This window comes from Sturnira hondurensis, unplaced genomic scaffold, assembly GCF_014824575.4.
Source record: "Sturnira hondurensis isolate 20B ecotype Veracruz unplaced genomic scaffold, ASM1482457v3 Scaffold0003874, whole genome shotgun sequence".
Lineage (NCBI taxonomy): Eukaryota > Metazoa > Chordata > Mammalia > Chiroptera > Phyllostomidae > Sturnira > Sturnira hondurensis.
This window is the reverse complement of record NW_028076505.1, coordinates 743,874-765,989: the sequence shown is the minus strand read 5'-3', so window position 1 is coordinate 765,989 and position 22,116 is coordinate 743,874. Positions and strand designations below refer to the sequence as shown.

General features: G+C 39.2%; 2 protein-coding genes and 1 non-coding gene across 4 annotated transcripts in view; 1 reads left to right on the top strand and 2 right to left on the bottom strand.

Annotated features, from left to right (window-relative positions):
* BRWD1 (bromodomain and WD repeat domain containing 1) overlaps positions 1–22,116 on the top strand; it is a 118,278-nt gene that overhangs the window by 38,011 nt on the left and 58,151 nt on the right. For both annotated transcript variants that reach the window (XM_037042969.1, XM_037042968.1), the window contains exons 14-19: positions 57–207; positions 701–835; positions 1,615–1,743; positions 3,277–3,502; positions 13,057–13,242; positions 18,944–19,127. In XM_037042969.1, coding sequence (XP_036898864.1) covers positions 57–207; positions 701–835; positions 1,615–1,743; positions 3,277–3,502; positions 13,057–13,242; positions 18,944–19,127 — 1,011 coding nt within the window. The remainder of the gene's footprint in view (positions 1–56; positions 208–700; positions 836–1,614; positions 1,744–3,276; positions 3,503–13,056; positions 13,243–18,943; positions 19,128–22,116) is intronic.
* On the bottom strand, positions 2,091–3,225 carry LOC118984821 (heterogeneous nuclear ribonucleoprotein A1-like). The gene is given in 3 exon segments (XM_037042959.1): positions 2,091–2,583; positions 2,585–3,057; positions 3,195–3,225. Coding segments are annotated over 3 exon segments (987 nt in total). The 3' UTR covers positions 2,091–2,100.
* On the bottom strand, positions 5,573–5,677 carry LOC118984913 (U6 spliceosomal RNA). The gene has a single exon (XR_005066012.1). It is a non-coding gene; the product is annotated as a U6 spliceosomal RNA (small nuclear RNA).

Below are 22,116 nucleotides of genomic sequence, written 5' to 3'. Positions count from 1 at the left end.
TTGTGTAGCCTACCATCTAAGTGTATTTACACATTGTGTGTGTGTGTTTTTTTTAGGGACTTAACTTCAGAAGAAGAAAGGTTCATGAAACCCAAAGTAACAATGATAGCTTGGAATCAGAATGATAGCATTGTTGTCACAGCTGTGAATGATCATGTCCTCAAAGTATGGAATTCTTATACTGGACAACTGCTTCATAACTTACTGGTGGGTACTTCTTATCCAATATAACAAAGCAAGATTTTTTTTGAGCTATAATTTTATTTTTTAAAGCTATGAAATTAATATATTAAACATGTTTCTTTTCTTTTAAAGATTTTATTTATTTTTAGAGAGAGAGGAAAGGAGGGAGAGAGAGGGAGAGAAACATCAAGGTGTGGTTGCCTCTTGCACACCCCCTACTGGGAATCTGGCCCACAATCCAGGCATGTGGCTTGACTGGGAATCGAACCAGTGACCCTTTGGTTCGCAGGCTGGTACTCAATCCACTGAGCCACATTAGCCAGGGCTAAACATGTTTCTTTCGTTTATATTATCAAATAAATAGAAGTTTGTATATATACTGGTAAAAATTACTGTCAAATACATTTTTTTTCAAATACACTTTTAAAAGCCCTTACACACTATGCAAATGTGGGTTTTTAATTAGAAACTTATAAATTGCAAACCCTCCTTAACTATATGACTTTGTTGAATGAAGGGACATGCTGATGAAGTATTTGTTTTGGAGACACATCCCTTTGATTCCAGAATTATGTTATCTGCAGGACATGATGGCAGCATATTTATATGGGATGTTACAAAAGGTACCAAGGTGAAACACTATTTTAACATGGTGAGTGAAGTCTGCGATGTCTTCATGCATGCTTGCATTTGTTTCAATTATCTAGATTAAAAAGTTTAGCCAAAAACAGGTCTGCATGTTTTGGCAGTTTCCATTTCTAAAAATCAGGGTATTTAAAGCCTAATAAATGTCTGACTACCATATCTATATATACATGAAATTCTCTGTGTAACTGAGGGAAAGATTTTCATTTAGCTTCGTGTGTATTGGTGAATATCTCTGTTTAAATTGGCAAAATTATAGTGATTATACACAACTTGAGACTGTGCAGCAATATAAATTTTACATGGTGATCACTCATCTTAGTAGAAAGTTTCAACTCTAGAAAAGTATTGATTTTTAGTTATAAATACTATACTTTATTAAATTTTAATTATTTCCCTTGTAGGCTATCAGTCAATAGCCTTTTGTTACGTATTAAAACAAAAGTTTCTGAAGGTGCTCGTCATTCATTTGTCTGAAAAAAGCCCTCATTTTGGATTGGTTTATGATTTAATCATTTAATCATTTTGAGAATTGATTAAGGGTAGTGGTGTCTAAAAGTGAATTTTCTTTACTGAAAATATAAGTTGACATGCTTAATGAAAACAATTTTTTAAAATTTATTTACCTGAATCGTTACATTATAGCAGGGCAGCAACAGTGAGAACAGTTGATACAGCAAAAGCACTTGTGTAAACTTGGCCATAACTTTATTCCTTTTTTTATGATTAGCATGTGCCAGACTTACTTGACTCATAAGTGAGGTTTTTTCCCTCTGTGTTTCCTAGATTGAAGGACAAGGGCATGGAGCTGTATTTGATTGTAAGTTTTCACAGGATGGACAGCATTTTGCCTGTACAGACTCTCACGGGCACCTTCTGATATTTGGGTTTGGATGCAGCAAGCCATATGAAAAGGTCATATAAAATTTTTCTTTTAAAGACATTTATTTAACGTCATGATCAGACTGTTACATTTAGCAATCAACAGCATGGGTGCAAAAAGAAAACAACAACACTAAAAACCCTTTGTTGGAATGCTTTACACTTTCCATAGAACCAGAAACTAAAATAACCTGTTACACAATTAGTCACAAGTACAGTCCTGGTGTTTTTTGCCCATTCACATGAGGATTGTCTGAAACATGTCTTCTCTGTAGCAGCTAGGCCCTGCCACCACTGTGTGTGGCTGAGTTTACAAATCTGTTGTAACCTGTAGTTTCCTGGTCACTTATCTGGTCTCCTCTCCTGCTAAGCTTTGTTTCCTGGCAGTAATTAAAACCTTCTGCCACTGCCATAGCTACTGCTGATGCTGCTGGAACCACCATAGCCACCTTGGTTTTGTGGTTTAGCAAAGTATTGGCCTTCACCACCATAGGCGCCAGAGCTTCTGTCTCTAAAGTTTCTTCCTTTCATGGGTCCAAAATTTGAAGATTGATTGTTGTAATCGCCAAAATCATTGTAGCTTCTGCCACCTCCAAAATTGCTTCCATCATTACCAAATCCATTATAGCCATCCCCACTGCCACCGTAACCACCACCACCACCATGGCAACCACCAAAGCTGCCTCAAGCACTGAAATTTCCTCCACGACCAGAGTGGTCATTCCCACCAAAATTACCTCCGTGACCACCTCTGAAGTATCCAGAACCACTTCGACCTCTTTGGCTGGATGAAGCACTAGCCATTTCTTGCTTAGATAGGGCTTTCCTTACTTCACAGTCATCAGAGGTTACAAAAGTGAAGCCTCTCTTTTTTACCAGTGCCTTGGTCAGTCATGACTTCAATCACTTCGATTTTCCCATACTGTTCAAAATAATCTCTTAGGTGATGTTTTTCAGCATCTTCTTTAATACCACCGACAAAAATCTTTTTCACAGTTAAGTGGGCACCTAGTCTTTGGGAATTTTCTCTCGAAACAGCCCTCTTTGGTTCCACAGCTCTTCCATCCACCTTGTGTGGCCTTGTATTCATGGCTGCATCCACCTCCTCCACAGTCGCATAGGTGACAGACCCAGAGCCTCTGATGTGCTTGACGTTTGGATCTCTTGTCACCACAGCCTGTGAGCCTTCTGCACTGCTCAGAATGGCATCTCGGACTCTCATCTGTTGTTCCAAGCTCAGGTCTCCGATAAAGAGCTGTCGTAGCTGTTCCAGCTCTTTGGGAGACTGACTGAGACATGACAACCACAGGGCAGGGGGCTTCAGTGGTACTAACTCAGCAGCATGCACTGGCAGAGAAGTTCAGTATTTTTTATAGCGTGTAGAATAAGTAGTTATGAAGGATATTTGGAATATAGGTTAGATGTATTAATTTTATTTCTTTGTCTTTTATAATTATAATTAATTGCTTAATATTTTTTCTAACATGTATAAACCTCAGTATCAAGTATCAACATGTACACTTCCTTCCCTTTTCATTTGTTTTTGTTTTAACTTGCCTTTTCTAGATTCCTGATCAGATGTTCTTCCATACTGACTACAGACCACTGATTAGAGACTCGAATAATTATGTCTTAGATGAGCAAACTCAGCAGGCTCCTCACCTTATGCCTCCGCCATTCTTAGTAGATGTAGATGGAAATCCTCATCCAACTAAGTACCAGAGATTAGTACCAGGCCGAGAAAATTCTGCAGATGAACATTTGGTTCCACAGCTGGGCTATGTGGCAACAAGTAAGTACAGTCTTTTTTTTTAAACAAATCAAAGCAACTTTATTTGAAAAATGTAAAGAAAAACACAAAACTCCTACACTTGCAAATTCACCTGTTAATAGTTTATAATAACTGTTTTATCATTATCTCTAGATATGTATTGTTTTGATTCACTTGAGGCTCAAGTTTGAACCTCGTGTTCATTTACTCCTAAGTACTTCAGTCTGTATTTTCTAAGAACAGAGATATTTTCTTACATAAACATAAACTATAGTCAACATTTGACACAATGCAACATACAGTGTTGTAGCCTTCCTGGCCAGGATGCTCATGATTGTGATTTGTCCAATGGTAATGTCTTTGGACACTCAGAATGGTGTCTGCCAGGTTTTGCCACTTAATTTTTCTCTTTGTAAGTAAGTAATCTGTGGGGATATATTATGTAGATAGTTTATTCATTATTAGACTTGTGTTTTAGGATCTACTGACGATTTTGCCTCAGTTAGTTGTTACTTGAAGGTTGCAAAATGACTGTTTTCTAACTCTTATCATCATCAGACCTACATTTTTGGGGGTTGGTCTTATACTACCCTTCCTTTTATATATGTAGTTTATTAAATTTTAGTTTGGACTTATAGGCGGTAATATGGTGAGTTATAGTCCAGCACTGTTGTTACTTGTTGTCTATATTGTCCTTAGATTTGCATACTGGAGCCTGTTCTGGCTGAGTTTTGTGTCTTCCCAAGTCCCCTAGAGTACTTGTTTACTTTTTGGCATGAGGTATTCCAGTCTCATCTTGTACTTTGCCTGGCCTAGCCAATTGCAGAGTTTTTGTATTTTTCATACTGTTACAGTGGTTCTCCTGATATATTATTATGCAAAGGAAAACAGTGCTTCTACAGGCATACCTTGGAGATACTGCAGGTTCGGTTCCAGGCCACTGCAATAAAGCGAATAATGCAACAAAGCAAGTCACATGAAATTTTTTGTTTCCCATTGCATATAAATATTATGTTTACAGCCCTGGCCAGGTGGCTTAATTGGTTGGAGCATCGTTCTGTGCACCAAAGGGTTGTGGGTTTGATTCCTGGTCAGGACACGTTCCTAGGTTGTGGGTTTGATACCCAATTTTGGTGCGTATGGGAGACAGCCGATTGATGTTTCTCACATTGATGTCTGTCTGTCTTCCCCCCGCCCCCAAATCAACAAACGTATCCTTGGATGAGGATTAAAAAAAGAAAAAGAAACTTACGCTTACACTGTACTGTGGTCAGTTAAGTGTGCAATAGCTTTGTGTCTAAAAAATGTACATTCCTTAATTAAAGAAAACTTCTACTAGAAAGTGCTTGCCATCATCTGAGCCTTCAGCAAACTATATTCTTTGATGGTGCAGGATCTTGCCATGATGTTGATGGCTAATGACTGCTCAGGGTGGTTGTTACTGAAGTTTAGAATGACTGTGGAATTTCTTAAAATAAGACAACAATGAAGTTTGCCACATTGATCGACTTCATTTATTTATTTATAGAGAGGGGAAGGGAGGGAGAAAGAGAAGGAAAGAAACATTGTCCCACAGCCCAGACATGCGCTCTGACTGGGAATCAAACCCATTACCTTTTGGTTTACAGGTCAGCACTCAGTCCACTCAGCCGACCAGCCAGAGCTGATTGACTCTGTCTTTCACATACAATTTTTCTGTAGCATGTGATGCTGTTTTATAGCATTTTATCCACAGTAGAACTTCTTCATTATAGGAGTCAGTCCTCTCAAACCCTGCTGCTGCCTTGTCAACTAAGTAGTAGTGTAAATCCTTTGTTGTCACTTCAACAATCTTCACAGTTTCTTCACCAGGAAATTCCATCTCAGAAAACCACTTTCTTTGCTTTCTATAAGAAGCAACAACTCACTTGTTAATGTTTGATCATGAGAGTGCATCAATTCAGTTATACTTATAGGCTCCACATGTAATTCTAGTTCTCTTAATATTTTTACCATATCTGCAGTTAAATCCTCCACGGAAGTCTCCCAAACTCCTGTTAATGTTGTTATTTTGACCTCTTCCCGTGAATAACAGATATTCTTCTCTTTTTTTTCAATAAGGAATGCTTCACGAATTTGCATGTTCTCTTCACGCAAGAACCATGCTCATCTTCTCTGTATTATTTCAATTTTAGTATGTGTGCTGCTGAAGTGAACATGAATCCCGAATGTTCTTAATGGTATCTGGAATGATAAATCCTTTATGGAAGGTTTTCAGTTTACTTTGCCCAGATCCATCAGAAGAATCACTATATAGCTGCTATATGAAAAATGTTAAATAGGCCCTGGCTGGTGTAGCTCAGTGGATTGAGCGCGGGCCTGCGAACCACACCATTGCGGTTTGATTCCCAGTCAGGGCACATGCCTGAGTTGCAGGCCAGTTCCCAACAGGGGACACACGAAAGGCAACCATACATTGATATTTCTCTCCTTTCCTTCCCCTCTAAAGATAAATTAAAAAAAGTTAAATAGTAAACTTAAAAATTGAAAGTACTCCTTGATCCATGGCCTACAGAATGGATGTTGTGTCAGCAGGCATATAAACAACATTCATCTCATTGTGCATCCCCATCAGAGCTCTTGGATGACCAGATGCACTGTCAGTGAGCAGTAATATTTTGAAAGGAATCTTTTATTTTCTGAGCACTAGGTCTCAACAGTGACTTAAAATATTCAGTAAACCATGTTGTAAACAGATGCGCTGGCATCTGGGAATTTTCCATTTATAAAGTACGGGCAGAATAGATTTGGCATAGTTCTTAAGGGCCCTGGGATTTCCAGGATAGTAAGCAGGCATTGGCTTCAGTTGCATAAGGCCTAACAAGAGGATCAGCCTGTCCTTTGAAGCCAGGCATTGACTTCTCTTGAGCTGCGAAGGTCATACATAGATGGCATCTTCCTTCAGTATGAGGTTGTTTTATCTGCATTGAAAATCTCCATTAAATATCTTTAGGATAACTTGGTGCAGCTTCTTCTACACAAGCACTCAGTGCTTCACCTCGAACTTGGTTTTATGGAGACTGCTTTCCTCAAACCTCATGAGCCGACCTCACCCAGCTTCAAACTTGTCTTCTGCAGCTTGCTCTCTCTCCCAGCCATCACAGACATGAGGAGAGGTAGGGCCTGCCCCTGGATTAGGCTTTGGTGTAAGGGAATGGTGTGGCTGGGTCGGTCTTCTGTCTGGTCCGCTGCAGCTTTCTCCACATCAGCAGTAGGGCTATTCCTCTTTCTTATTCACGTGTTCCCAGGAGTAGCACTTTTTACTTCCTTCGTGGATATTTCCTTTGCATTTACAGCTCGGCCAACTGTTTGGTGCAAGGGGCCTCCCTAGCTTTTGGCATATCTTGGCTTTCAACATGCTTTCCTCACTAAGCTCGACGTTTCTAGCTTTTGAATTAAAGTGAGAGATGGGTGTCTCCTCCTATCATTGGAACACTTAGAGGCCATTGTAAGGTTACTGATTGGCTTGATTTCAATACTGTTGTGTCTCAGGGAACAGGGAGGGTTGTGGGGAAGAGCTGGTCGGTGGAATGGTCAGAATACATGCGACATTTATCCATTAAATTCACCATCTTACATGGGTGCGGTTCCTTGTGCCCCCAAACAGTTACAATAGTAACATCAAAGATCCCTGACCACAGATCACCCTAACAAATAAAACAGTAACAATGAGTCTGAAGTATTGCAAAAATTACCAAGATGTGGCACACGGACCCAAAGTGAGCAAATGCTGTTGGAAAAATGGTGCTGATAGACTTGTTCAATGCAGGGTTGCCACAAACCTTCAACTTATTAAAAAGAAAAACAGTATCTGTGAAATGCTATAAAGTGAAGCACGATAAAATGAAGAGTATACTTGTATTTTGTTAAGATGAGGATTGATTTACTGAAACTAAATTACCAGTTTATATTAGGGTTTTTTATTTTATTTTTTTTGTTTTTGATTTTTTTCAAATTTATTTAATTATTTTTCAAGTACAGTTTTCTATTACTCCCATCCAATCCCACCCCCCATGTTCCCCCCCTCCCTCCCATTTCCACCCTTCTCAGTTGTTGTCCATGTATCCTTTATATATGTTCCTCTAAATCCCTCCCCTATTTCCCCTGAAATTCCCTCCCCTCTTCCCTCTGGTCACTGTCAGCCTGTTCTCTATTTCAGTGTCTTTGGTTATATTTTGCTTGCTTGTTTGTTTTGTTGTTTAGCTTCCTGTTAAAGGTGAGATCATATGGTATTTGTCCTTCAACACCTGGCTTATTTCACTCAGCATAATGCTTTCCAGCAATTCCATTGCTAGGATTGTACCCTAAAACACCAATCCCAAAGAACATATGCACCCCAATGTTCATAACAGCACAATTTACAATAGCCAAGAGTTGGAAGCCACCTAGGTGCCTGTCAGTAAATGAATGGATCAAAAAACTATGGTACATATACACAGTGGAATTCTATGCTGCAGAAAGAAAGAAGGAACTCCTACCTTTTGCAACAACATGGATGGAACTAGGGTTTGTTTTTTTTAAAGATTTTATTTGTTTACTTTTAGAGAGAAGGGAAGGGAGGGAGAAAGAGAGGTGGAGAAACATTAGTGTGTAAGAGGTATCGGCTGCCTCCCACAAGGCAAGGGACCTGGCCTGCGACCCCAGGCATGTGCCCTGACTGGGAACCTAACCAGTGACCTTTGAGTTTATAGGCTGGCGCTCAGTCCACTGAGCCACACCAGCCAGGGCTAATATTAGGTTTAAGCTTAATGTAAATCACTGAATATTTATTGTTTCAAAAGTTTATGTTTTGTTAGTTTTGTGGAGTATACTTTCTATCCAACAAAAGTCATTATTTTTAAGTGTACTGTTTGTATGCATTTTGACAAACGATAAATAGTTGTGTAACAACCGCTGCAGATGAAGGTATGGAACATTTTCATTTCCCCCAAAAGTTCTCTTGGTCCTGTTTGAAGTCGGTCCTCTCTCCCTCCTGGCCCTCTTCTAGTGTTTTTGTTTTCCATTTTGTCACTACTTTTGGTTTCTTAAGGAATTTTATACAAATGGAGTTGTACAGTGTGTAGTTTTTATGTCCGGCTCCCTTTTCTGCCGTACTGCTGTTTGTTTCCTCTTTATCCTTTCAGTACTTCTTTTCTCTTCTTTTCTGCTTATTTGACTTTGTTGTGTGTTTCATACCATCTCCACTAAAGTTTTATTAGGAGTACCTGTTTGTTTACCATTTATTTGTTTGTTTGTTTATTTATTACTTAAGGACACTTTCTTCAGTGCAGAATAGCTCAGTTGTGCTACAGCTCAGCTGTGAAAACATCATGACTGCGAAATAGCTCAATAAGGATACAGCATGACTATGGCTGTGAGGAGGCCCTGGGGCCAGGTGGCTCTGGGGCCAGGCGGCTCTGGGGCCAGGCTCTCTCCAACTAGACAGATCTGATGGACTCTTCACTGGTTTGCTTTGTGCCCATCTGCTTTGCTCTGCTCCTCCCTGTGCAGGTCTGCTCTGTTCTGGCCTGCACTGGTCTTCGCATTCTGCTCTGGTAAACCTCTTGGTGTTTCAGCTTCAGCCAGGGAAACACAGTCTTTGGTGGAAAGGTGCAGAGTGCTCTGTCTTGTTTATTTTTAATGGTTCCTATAGGCCAGCAATCGTCAGTGTGTGGTTTGCAGACCCATAGTTTTATCTGTGACCTTTCATGGGGTCTTTGAGGTCGCAGCCATCTTTATAATGATAAAGAAGCATTATTTGCTTTTTTACAGTGTAGACATTTGCACTGATAGTACAGAAGCAATGGTGAGTAAACTTTTGGCACCTTAGCACACACAGATCAAGGGCTTGGCACCAGCCAGACTGCTAGCAGTCCCTGTATTCTTCACTGCCTTGAATACACATTTTAAAATATTACGAGTTTTAAAATTAGAAGTATGCAGAAAGCAGTCTTGCTGTGTGTTCTGAAGCCTGTCCTGACTGGTGGGGAAACATGAACTATTCCCAGCCCTGTGAGAGCTCTGGGTTTTTTTTGTTGTTTGTTTCGACATACCACTTTTTCCTGTTTTTCCCCTAGCATGGTGGAGTTTTTTACCAAATGAGGGCACATATCATTAGTTAATCAAAGAATTGATTGGTCCTTGCTGTAAATCTCTTGAGCTTTCTGTGTATTCACTCTGATATTCAGCAATGCAGTGCAAAGTCTAGTCCCCCGCACTCCCCTCACCCCCAGCTGTAATCACTGTCTCCTCAACTCAGATGTCTGGATGCCATTTGGGTACCCTCTCTTTGTTTTGCAGCCCAGAAACTACTTCCAGGCTTTTACCTGGAATGATCAAAAGGCTGGACTCCGTTTGTTTGTCTTGTCTTGGGATCACAGCCTTGTGCTGCCTGATTTCCAGTGTCTGAGAGCCCTCGTTTCCTTTATTTTTAAGCCATCGTTAATAGTAGTTTATAGTGGAAGGGCAGTTCCCGTAGCACTTAAGCCTTCATGGGTTGAACCCTACCTACTTTAATATTTGAATAGTGATTGCATTCTGCCAAATAGAAGCAGTTACCATTCAGATGATATTTGCCAAGTTACATTTAAATGTTTTGTGCTGTGAAAGAAAAGGTATATAAAGTTAGGGTTTTGGGGGAGAAGGGTAGAAGATTAGACTTCTTTTCTACTGTTTTCCCTTTGGTTCCATGTGTTCATAGGATTTTTATGGTATATCCACTTCTGATTAAAATCTCTATTGTTTTAGATTGGGGCTTCACTTCTTGTCGTCTTAGCTTATTTTTTGAGAGTAATAAAAAAATTTAGCCCTGGCTGGTGTAGCTCAGTGGATTGAGCGCGGGCCTGCGAACCACATGACCACAGTTCGATTCCCAGTCAGGGCACATGCCTGGGTTGCAGGCCAGTTCCCAGCAGGGGACTCACAAGAGGCAACCATACATTGATCTTTCTCTCCCTCTCTCCTTCCCTTCCCCTCTAAAGATAAATAAATAAAAATTTTTAAAAAATTTAGCCCTGTCTGGTGTAGCTCAGTGGGTTGAGCACGGGCCTGTGAACCAAGGAGTTGCCGCCGGTTCTATTCCCAGTCAGGGCACATGCCTGGGTTGCAGGCCAGGTCCCCAGTTGTGGGTGTGTGAGAGGCAACCACACATTGATGTTTCTCTCCCTTTTTCTTCCCTTCCCATCTCTCTAAAAATAAATAAATAAGATCTTTAAAAACTTTTTAAAATGATACTAAGATTAAAAAATTTTAATGATACTAAGATATTTAGTGATACTAAGTTAATCTACTGACAGTTAATGACATTCAGCTCTTGTAAGTTCCTCATTGATTTCCACAGTAAAATGGAAGTCTTATCAGTGAGCTATGAGGGAATTAACTTAGTAAGATGGAAGTATTTTTTTTTGTTGGTACAGAAAATGACATTTTTCAGTTTCTGGATCTGATATATGAAAGTGAATTAAATCTTTGCATTCCTTTTGCTTAATTCACTACTAATTTCAGTTAGAGTTTTGCTTAAAAGTTGGTGAGGCGCTGGTCTGTGTTATGTATTATGTTCAAAGAAGATGCATTTTATGGTGGGAGGGCTATGTAAGGAATTTTTTGCACTAAAATGTTAATGTTTTGATGAATTTCCAGATCCACAACTGTTGACGAGAGAGACCCAGTTCTTGCTCATGCATGTAAAGAATTACAGATCAGCAAATCTGTTAGCATGTGATCAGTTTATTAGTCACCTGAGGAGAACAGGACTGGGTAGAGTGGGGGTGAAAGGCAAAGTTTCAGGGCAAAGCAGGGCAGCAAAAGTAAGATGGGCTAAAGACCAGGGTGGCAAGCCCCCAGGCAGCCTGAGGCTGGGGGGCCAGAGGCCCTGTGGCCCAAGAGCCAAGACTACCCCAGGCCCGAGAGAGAGAGATAGTTCATTCTTTGTTCTGAAGACTTATTGGTGGGATAGGAGAGAAGAAAAGTTACATGTTGATTAACAGGTAAGTGTGGTGCTAGCTTTCCTGGGAGAATGTGACTACCCAAACTTAGGTATGTGTGCTGGTCTGTTCGCCCAAATCCTTATCTTGCTCCAGACCTCATTTGTTCATCTTGCTGTAAAACAAATACGTGACAGGAGGCAGTTAATTAAAATTGGGGCACTTTCCAAAGTTATATATGGGCTCTTTCTGTGAGCATCAGGGACTCCCTCGTAAAACAGAGAGTGACCAGAGGTAGACAACTAACCAAGGTTGTTTTATGGGCTCCTTCTTTGGGCACCGGGGACCCTCTCCTGCATTCCAGGCCTTGGGATGAAAGCACAGTTTCAAGGCTTTCTCTCCCAGATAGTGGAAATGCTACGTAGAATTTCTAGGACTTCCCTTCTTTCTTGCTAACATAGTGTCTCTTGTGACGTTGAAACACCTGGCAATATTATTGGACCAGGCTCAGGACTGCTGAGTTAGCATGTATGACATGTCTTCTTCCTCCCTGCCTCAGTTTACTGTTTAATCCATCTAAGTGGTAAAGGGTGTTTCCTGGCAACCAGGATGGTAGGTGCTGGCCAGTAGCAGCATGCAGTCTCAGAGTTCTCCCTGGGCTGTCTCCCGCCTCACAACCACCGAACAGTTTTTACTCCTTGACACTTACTTTGAACCTATCAAATATCTCTGAAAATGTATTATTTGAAAAATAAAGAAGAAAAGACACTTCAAAAAACCTGATTTTGTAATTGAAGTAAGAATTATGGGTACTGGCTGTGCTAAAAGCATATCTCAGAGGGTGGGGGAGAAACTTACGCTGAGTGGGAGAGGCATGTATAGCTGCCTCCCTCAAAGGCCCCTGCTCTCTCAGGATGCTTGGAGTGGGAGGAGAGCCAGAGTTACATAGTTTGCTGAAGGTCAAAGAGATATACTTCCCCTTTAAAAATTTTTTTTAAACAGTGGAGAAGAAATGCCACTGCTTTTTCTCCCTCATAAATCATGCATTGTTGCTGTGTTCTAATGAGAGGGACCTTTGGCAATAAGATTTTAATTTTAGCCCTGGCTGGCATAGCTCAGTGGATTGAGTGTGGGCCTGCGAACCAGACGATCGTGGTTTGATTCCTAGTCAGGGCACATGCCTGGGTTGCAGGCTGGTTCCTTGCAGGCTAACTCCCAGCAGGGGACGCACGAAAGGCAACCATACATTGATGTTTCTCTCCCTCTCTCCTTCCTCTCTAAAGATAAATAAATAAATAAAATCTTTAAAAAAAAGATTTTAATTTTAATGAGGCATATTTTGTATAATTGACGGGTGTGGGTTAGTGTGAACTAGCAGAATAAAATTTTCACTGAAATGTGTTTCCATGTACTCACTTGCTGGGGTTTCAAAGGCTCTACTGAGGTTTCTGTGGCATTTATTATTTTCTGAAGGAAAGGTTTTTTTGTCTTACTGTTACAAATATATAGGGTATCTTTTTTTAAAAACCAGGAACTCTGACAATTGCTAACATAATTTTAATTGTAGCCTACTGGAAGTTTTTTTTCCTGTTTATATATGGATTATGATTTTATCTTCATTCATTGAATTTGCAGGTGATGGAGAGGTAATTGAACAAATTATAAGCCTACAAACTAATGATAGTGGTGAAGGAAGCCCAGAATCCAGTGTTCTTGATGGAATGATAAGACAGTTGCAGCAGCAGCAAGATCAGAGAATGGGAGCTGGTCAGGATACTAGTCCAAATGGACTTCCCCGTGAGGGAGAAACACCACGAAGAGGTAATAAAATGTGAGATATGTTTTGCCTTAATATGGCTGGATTGAAATTGAAGAGTAAATGAAGTCATTGTCAATTACATGGGAAAAGAAAAACTAAGTAGTGTTTTTTATAATGTAAGTATTAGTTTGGATAGCTTTTTAGATGTAGAGTTGATATGCCAACAAATGGACGTTTGATCTTCAAATACTATGAAAGGTTTTATAAAGGAAAACTAAAATTCTGGCTTTTCCTTGTTTTAAACATTTACAATTTAAACCCTGAATTTATTTATTTATTTTTTAAAAAATATATTTTATTATGCCACTACACTTGTCCCATTCGTCCCCTTCATTCCCCTCCACCCTGCCCACCCCTTCCCAATGCCCCCCCTTTAGTTGATGTCCATGTGTCACAGTTCTTTAGATTCTGTATTTCCCACACTATTCTTGCCACTCCCCTCTGTTTTCTACCTACCATCTATGCTACTTATTTTCTGTACCCTCTCCCTTCTCCTTCTCCTCCCACTCCCCTGTTGCTAACCCTCCACGTGATCTCCATTTCTATGGTTCTGCTCCTGATCTAGCTGTCCTCTTGGTTTGCTTTTGTTTTAAGTGTGGTTGTTAATAACTGTGAGTTTGCTGTCCTTTCACTGTTCATATTTTTTATCTTCTTTTTCTTAGATAAGTCCCTTTAACATTTCATGTAATAAGGGCTTGGTGATGATGAACACCTCAAATTTGATCTTATCTGAGAAGTACTTTATCTGCCCTTCTATTCTAAATGAAAGCTTTGCTGGTTAGAGCAATCTTGGCTGTAGGTCTTTGGATTTCATGACTTGGAATACTTCTTTCCAGCTCCTTCTTGCCAGTAAGGTCTCTTTTGAGAAATCCGCTGACAGTCTGATGGGAACTCCTTTGTAGGTGACTGTCCGCTTATCTCTTGCTGCTTCTAGGATTCTTTCCTTCATTTGAATCGTGGGTAATGCAATTATGATGTGCCTTGGTGTGTTCCTTCTTGGGTCCAACTTCTTTGGGACTCTCTGAGCTTCCTGGACTTCCTGGAAGTCTATTGCCTTTGCCAGATTTGGGAAGTTCTCCTTTATTATTTGTTCAAATAAGTTTTCCACTTGTTGCTATTTCTCTTCCCCTTCTGGTACTCCTATAATTTGGATGTTGGATCGTTTATAGATGTCCTGGAAGTTCCTGAGCCTCTCCTCATTTTTTTTTGAATTCTTGTTTCTTCATTCTTTTCTGTTTGGTCATTTTTTTTCTTCCTTCTGGTCCACTCCCTTGATTTGAGTCCCAGTTTCCTTTCCATCACTCTTGGTTTCCTGTGCATTTCCCTTCATTTCACTTAGTTTAGCCTTCATATGTTCTTCTAATTTGTGACTAAAATCAACCAGTTCTGTGAGCATCCTGATCACCAGTGTTTTGATCTGTGCATCTGGTAGGTTGGCTATTTCTTGGTCACTTAGAAGTATGGGCTCTGGGGCTTTGAGCTGTACTTTTTGAGCCAGAATGTTTTGGTCTGTTTGTGCCTGTTGCATATGAGGGGCAGAGCCTTATGTGTTTACCAGGGTGGGGTGACCCAGTCCCTGAATTATGACGCTGTGTGTGTGGGTGGGGTCGGAGAGGGGCAGTAGCGTTTGTTCTACTCTCTCTCTCACCTCGGTCCCCTCTGCTGCTTCCCGAAAGCAAACCGGGGCCCCTGGTGTCGGCTCACTGGCTCCCCGGCTCCTGGGTGTGTGGGCCTGTGTACCCTCCAGGACCCTGTGGGTCTCTCCAACAAACTCTCTGTGAGCCTGGGAGCTTTTCCTGGCATCTCAACCCTGAAAGTTTTTCCAATTGGTGCTTTTAGGCTTTAGTTCCCGTCACTGGGGCCCTAGCCTGTGTGATCTGTCTCATTGCTAGCTCCTACGCCTGGTTTATCTGCCTGCGAATGTGTGACCGTGGTCAGCCAGACTTCTTCCATCCTCACTGGATCTGCCCGTTGCCACCCCATGCCTGGGATCTGCCAACCACCACCTGGGCTCCTGGGTGGGTCCTGCGGCTTTTTCCTGCCCGATCTGCTCTGCTAGCCACTGATTCCGCCCCTCTTACCAGTCTGGCTAAATGGTTCATTGTTGTTGGACTTCCATACTGTTCACTTTTCTTTGTTTTGGTTGCGTTTTTGTTACTAAAACTTAGTCTTTAAACTTGGTTGTGCAAGGAGAGAAAAAAATAACTGAATTTAATTGGGCCCTGGCTGATATGGCTCAGTTGTTTCGAGTGTCGTCTCATAACGGAAAGGTTTGGGTTTGTATCCCGGTCAGGGCACATACTTAGGTTGTGGGTTCAATCCCTGGTCTGGGTACAGGCATGTGCAACCCCTGGATGCAAACGATTCCCAGTCTAGGAGCCAATCCCCGTCACTGCACCAATCCCCATTCAGGTCTGGGCAGCAACCAATCTGTGCTTCTCTCATTGATGTTTCTCTCCCTTCCTCTCTCTCTGAAAGCAATTTAAAAAATGTCCTTGGGTGAGGAATTAAGGAAAACTGAATTGGGTAGAGCCTGGTTGTGTTTTGTGAAACAGAAGGCTTGAAGTGAATTTTCAGGGCTAAGTACTTGATATTGGAATATAGTAGTAATTATATTAGTAGTGGAAACAATCTGGAGGAGGCTGGTAATTGTCATGTAAGTGATAAGTCTCTCTTGGAACAATAAATGTGGAAGATTAGAGAAGCTTTGAGAAATGTCTCAAATGCCATTAAATCCCAACAGTGCCACAAAGATAATATTGGTCATATGATACCTGCATGGCCACTTGGCCGTGAATTTCAGTATCTTTTTTTTGGCCAGTCTTTCTACTTCTCTGTCGGTGATTTACTTTTTCTTTTATGTAGACTCTTCTAATTAATTTTTATTTAGTAATGGCAAAATAATTCATTTCAAAGAAAACTACTTTGAACAAATTAATTTATAGGTAGTAAATTTTTGTTTGTAGACAGAAACTTTAGAATATATTTGCCAAGTTTACTTTATTTCCTGTGTCTCTATTATTCACTGCTGTCTTCTGGACAGTTTCTTCACGTCTGTGTCTGCGCTGTTACTCTTGATCTCTTACATCTGATCTGCTGTGTAAGTGGTCTTCAGATTTTTATTTGCAGTGGCTATTAAGTCTAGAAGTTCTATTGATTCTCTTTAAAACCTCACTTTAAATTCAGTGACTTTTGCCTGAAATGTTACTTTTTTAATGTCTTTAATTGTTTTGGATCCTAGCTGCTCAGAATTGAATCTGTCAATCCTTTGTTTATGACCTACTCTTACCAGTTGTTTACTAAGGTTCTCTTTTATTTGTTTTAAATCATGCGGATAACCTACATCTATTTATGTGGTCCTTCTCTGTTTCCCTCTTCGAAGATAGCAGTTATTTCAAATCTCATTTTGGTTCTTTCTTTGCCTCTTTAGAGTACATTAAAAATACATTCGTATATGTATTACTGGAAAGTATTTGGTTTTAGACTTTATAAAAAGATTAGATTGTATATTCTCATTTGAGATTTACTTTTTTCATGTGATATTATATCTTAAGATTGCTCCACTATCGCATCAGGTTCAGTTTGACAATTGTGTGTTACTCCTTGTATAACTATATCTTATTTTATTTATTCATTCTCTTAGGCTTTTGAGTGGTTTTGACATGTTGCTAATCATGAAGAAATAATATTAATAGTCCTGTATGGGTCTTGTTTACATTTGAAAGATTTTCTTTTAAATATTAATCTTCGAGTGAAATTGGTTGTATGATATATATAAAGGGTGCTATTGATTAATTTCTCTGATATTTGATGGGTTTCTTGATTTTTGCCATGTAAATGGGTGTCAAATGGTAATGCAGATCATAAATTGAAATTTCAAAAATTCACTAATGAAGTTGAGTATTTTTTGGCCATATTTTCTTTTTTCCTTATAAGTTATTTTATATCATATATTTCTTATTGTCTGAAGTTTTTTGAAGAGCCTAATCCTATATTGTCATGTATCTGTATTATTATATATTATTATGTATTATTTTAGATTTTGAGTTTGTCCCTAGTAGGAAATTATCAGTGAGAATGATGAGGGCTTTTCATTCCAGAATGGTTTAAATGATTCTATAAGTTACCCAGGTTTATCACCAACCACTAGGCCCTTTTTTTCAGTAAAATATTTGTGTAATCTATGATCTTACCCATGTCAGAAGTCTTGTAAAACATTGAATTAAATATCTGACAGATTGCCTTTACTGATAAGAACAGAATGATGTAAAAATCAGGTTACCCCAAAGACGGTAATTTTGGTGGAAGATGGCATTGAAATACTCAGGTTCCACCAGGACCAATTTGTACTTTAGCTTCCCATCTTTGTGGGGTTTGGATCATTGGGCTTTTGGGGGGATTGGCCTTGGGGGGAATCTATTTCTCATTTATAGATGTGCATCTGGCGTAGGACTGAGGCCTTATTTCTGATGGTTCTGAACGATGGTTGTTATAATTTTGATGTTGTTATGCGATGAGGTGAGCCATGTTTACCTATGCCTCCATCTTGATGGGAAGTTCTAGAATTTGTTTTTAGTTCTCCATTCAAAACAATTTTTTAAAAGATTTTATTTATTAATTTTTAGAGGGGAAGGGAAGGAGAAAGGGAGAGAAATATCAATGTGTGGCTGCCTCTTGTGCGCCTCCTGCTGGGAACTGGCCTGCAACCCAGGCATGTGTCCTGATTGGGAATCAAACCATGATCCCTTGGTTTGCAGGCCGGCAAAAATTTTTTCTTAAACATCAGTACATCTTAATATAAATGTTTAATGCCATTTTTAGTAGTTTAACCAATTTGGTGCAGAGTGGTTCATTTGATTGGTAAACAGAATGCTGTGCATAGAAGAAGGCAGAAGTTATTTTACACATGTGGGTTTACCCTGGGCCAGGAGAGCTGGCATAGCTTGAGTAGCATTTTAAAGCCTCCAGCAGGAAATCATATAGCCCCCTAATTTCTCTGTTGCAGTTGTAGCAGGAGCCCTTTTCCCTGTGTTTTAAGAAAACAAACGCTTGTCTAGGATTCCCTCCTCCCTCACATGGGTCTCTATGTTCTATGACTTGACCTCCTGGGAGGTTGCCTTGCTTCTAGTGCTCACCCGAGCGATCAGCTCTGCGTAGGCTCAGAGCTCACTGTTGTCTGCGTTCCCCTGTCACCCACTTTCCCAGCTTCAATTCTGAGTCTGCCAGCATTTCCCCCACTTGGCAGTTCTGTGGATTTTTAATACTCGGCTCTGGCTGCTGCTTGCCTGAGTGGCTCGGATTATCTCTTGAGGTTGCAGTTAATGTTGTTAGAGCTCTTGTTTTAAAGCCACTGCAGTTTGAGGAGTCTATCTTCAATGCTAATTTTTCCAAAAAGATGTGTTTTTAATGTGCACCTCTGAGTAAGGCAAAGTTTGTAGGAATGCAAATACGATGTAATAGACAATGCCTGTACTTTAAAAATTTTCAGAAAGTTTGCTAAAAGTGGAAATTGAGGTTAGTAGTTAATGTTTGTTCTCTAGTCTACATTTTGATCTCAGTCATATGAAGATTTTTTTCCAGACTTTTTTCTGTAGATTTTTATTTTTGGTTTGTATTTCAGAAGGAATGTATATGCTTATTACGTGTTAAATGCATATAGATTGAACTTTGTTTTAGAATCATTTCTTGATAAATTTTTTCTAGGTTTCAGAAGACTAAGCTTAGATATCCAGTCCCCTCCAAATATTGGTCTGCGTCGTAGTGGACAAGTTGAAGGTGTTCGTCAGATGCACCAGAACGCTCCCCGTAGTCAGATTGCTACAGAGCGTGACCTGCAGGCCTGGAAACGAAGGGTGGTTGTGCCAGAGGTACCACTAGGCACATTTAGGTTTGTTTTAGGGTATCTATTTGTATTGTTCGTAATCTCTGAAAATATATCTATGTGATTATTTACATATCTTAATCCATTAGTGGTACAAATAATCATATAAATATATTTTAGTAATAGGTTGGAGTCTTTTAATTGTGGCAAGAAAATGTCAAACTTGTTCTCTCTTTACTTTGGCAAATTTTTTTATAACCAATCTTGTTTCATCTACATCATTTTGTCCAAAGTATGTAAGTATAGATTTTAAATGATGAGGGATTGTCCTAAAATATAACTATAATGCCATTATTATATTTTATAAACAATAATTTTTAATAAAACTGTATCTTAGTGTTTCAGTTTCAGATTGTCTCAGGTCATAAATGTTTTTAGTTCTTTTGTAAGGCTTCATTTGTACAATAGCAATAATTTTGTTAGAAGGCTCCTAAAATCTGTATTTTTCGTGATTCTAGCAGGCATTGGTGCCCATTGTTTAGACTCATTATTTCATTAGGGATTATAAAAATAGTGATATTTCAACTCTACGAAGTCCTCATTTATTACTTTGGATATTTCTAAAAAAGAAATTTTCCCAAGTCTAATATTTGATAATTCAGTGGTATAGTTTGTATATAGAAGACAGGATAGATGCTTGATTACTTGCTGTATTTGCCTTCAAAATAAAGGTTTGTTCTTTGTTATCTTTCAGTAATGACCCAGTTTGTGTGTGTTTGTGTTTTTCACTGTATAAATCATACTGCTGTGATTTAGCTTATTCTGTACTCCTTATTGATATTTAAATTTTCCTTTATCTGACCTGGGTCTCTTCAGATTGGCTTCTGAGTCCTTTTGAAATGATTGTAAGTAGCGTACTATTCTGTCCTTGCTGTTAGGTGTGGCCAAGTGTCCTAGATTTGTCTTGTGAATTTCTTGATCTAGACCTGGAATTAGTCTTTTCTCTTAAGCAGCTCCATTTTCTTCTAGTGGGAGATAATGTTTCATAGTTATAGTCTGGGCAGTAGGTGCTTTCTGGTACTGAGTTGTTGAAATAGAGGCAGCAAGTACTGTTTTTCATCAGTATCTAAAATCTTCCAGTATTTTGTCATATTTGTGTCTCAAAATAATTAATACTTTGAAGGTAATTTTGAAAAAGTGTTTCCTTCATGTGTTTATTAGCAAGAGTTTTAGTGATTGGTGATTTAGAATAATATTGCATAATACTTGTAAATTGTACAGTGAATTTGAGGTACTTGAAGTACATAACAAAATAGTGAAAAGCAAAATCTGAAATTGAGATGAGAAATACAGCAAATCATCATCATTTATGTAGAATGCTACAGTTGAGCCTTACAATTGTGTCTGAGCTGTATGGTTATTAGAATGGGAAGTGTCATTTCCAGATACTTTTTGTTGTCAAAACCATGGGAAGTAAACAGGTATCAGGAGTGAAAGACGTGAAGAATTAGTCCTAGAACATCGAACAAGCATTTGTTCTCTTAACATAAAGGAAGAGTGGAAGTAGTTTAAGGCTGGAATCATGGTTCTAGTTTATTAGTTCCTTTGTTTCGGATCTCCATCTTAGAGTATGGCTTTTAATCCTAAGGTCAACTCTAAGTCCAAGATAGCATTTGTGATGTGGATGCTGGGGTTTAGAGCATAAGAAGGAAGAGGAGAGACAGGACACAAATTCCTTTATTTAAGCAGCCTTGACCCCACATGACATTTCTGCTTATAACTCATTGACTAGAATGTTGTCGTATGGCTACACTAAGCTACAGAAGAGGCTAGGTAATAGTTTCCATTTAGGGCAACGAAGAGCCTAGATAAAAATTGAGATTGTTTCTAAGGAAGAAAGGGAAAATGGATTTTGAGAGTCAGCTGTCTGCCACAAAATAATTTTTTTGAAGAAGAGCATTGTTCTTTTTACTTCTGTATTCTAGCACATACACTGAGTTTGTGAAGGAGATGCTGAGTGATAGATAGTGGGCAGTGCCCTGGACAACAGCCCGTATAGTGGAGAGCAACGGCAGACTTCATGTGGTATTAGAGTGTCATTCGATAAGGATCAAGAGAAACGAAAACTTTGTTTTCTGCCTATAGAAGCAGTTTGTATCCATACTGAAAAATTTAGGTAATAGATAAAAGTGAGAAGATAGATAACCCTTTTGTGCAGAAAGGTGAGCACACTGTGTTGCTTCCTAGTAGAGAAATTCTGTTTGGGGCTATCATTCAGGCGTATCGTTTGTCTTTACCCAATAATGGTAGAAATTCTGTTCCATCTAAAATCTTCTGTAATATCACTTTTCATAGCTGAGTGATGCTAGCAGTTCATTAGGCTTGTAATTGTACTCACAGGTGATGACTTTTGAAGCCTAGATTGTTCCTTTGTTTTATTATTGATTGAGAGTGAATGGTATGTAGTGTTTTGTCAGAACGGATATGTGGTAGGAGTTTCATTTGGCTGCAAGTGAGAAACCTCATATAATTTCTTAAATACATATAAAAGTGGTGAAATGGACAACTTTGAAGGGTCGAGTCTAATTTAGAATTTCCCTGTGGATAGAATAATGTTTCACTGAAATTTGAACATGGGCTGCAGATGAAGCTTGAGAAAAAGGTGGTTTCCTTAGAAATCAGTTTTTGCCCTTATAGCATTTGTGCTTGTACTCATTTGAGTGTCCAGTTATATCTTGGAGCATGGTCAAGTTTTGAGTCTTTTTCTGGTGAGGTTTTAAAAAGGTGAACAAAAACAAAGCTGTGTGTTTTTAATAATGTTCAGATTGGAGAATGAGGACATTCATTTATTCTCTTTATCATGGAGAAGGAAAATAATAATCATAGTGGGAGGTCCCTTGCATTGAAATTGGTCACAGTAACATTACAATGTCTCATTTATATCATGTAAGTAAAATATAGGTGATTAGAAGAAGTACTAACATTGATACTCTGGTTTTCTGTAAATTATAAAACATTCATTTTGAGTTGTTTGGAGGAGGATTCTGCTCCTACC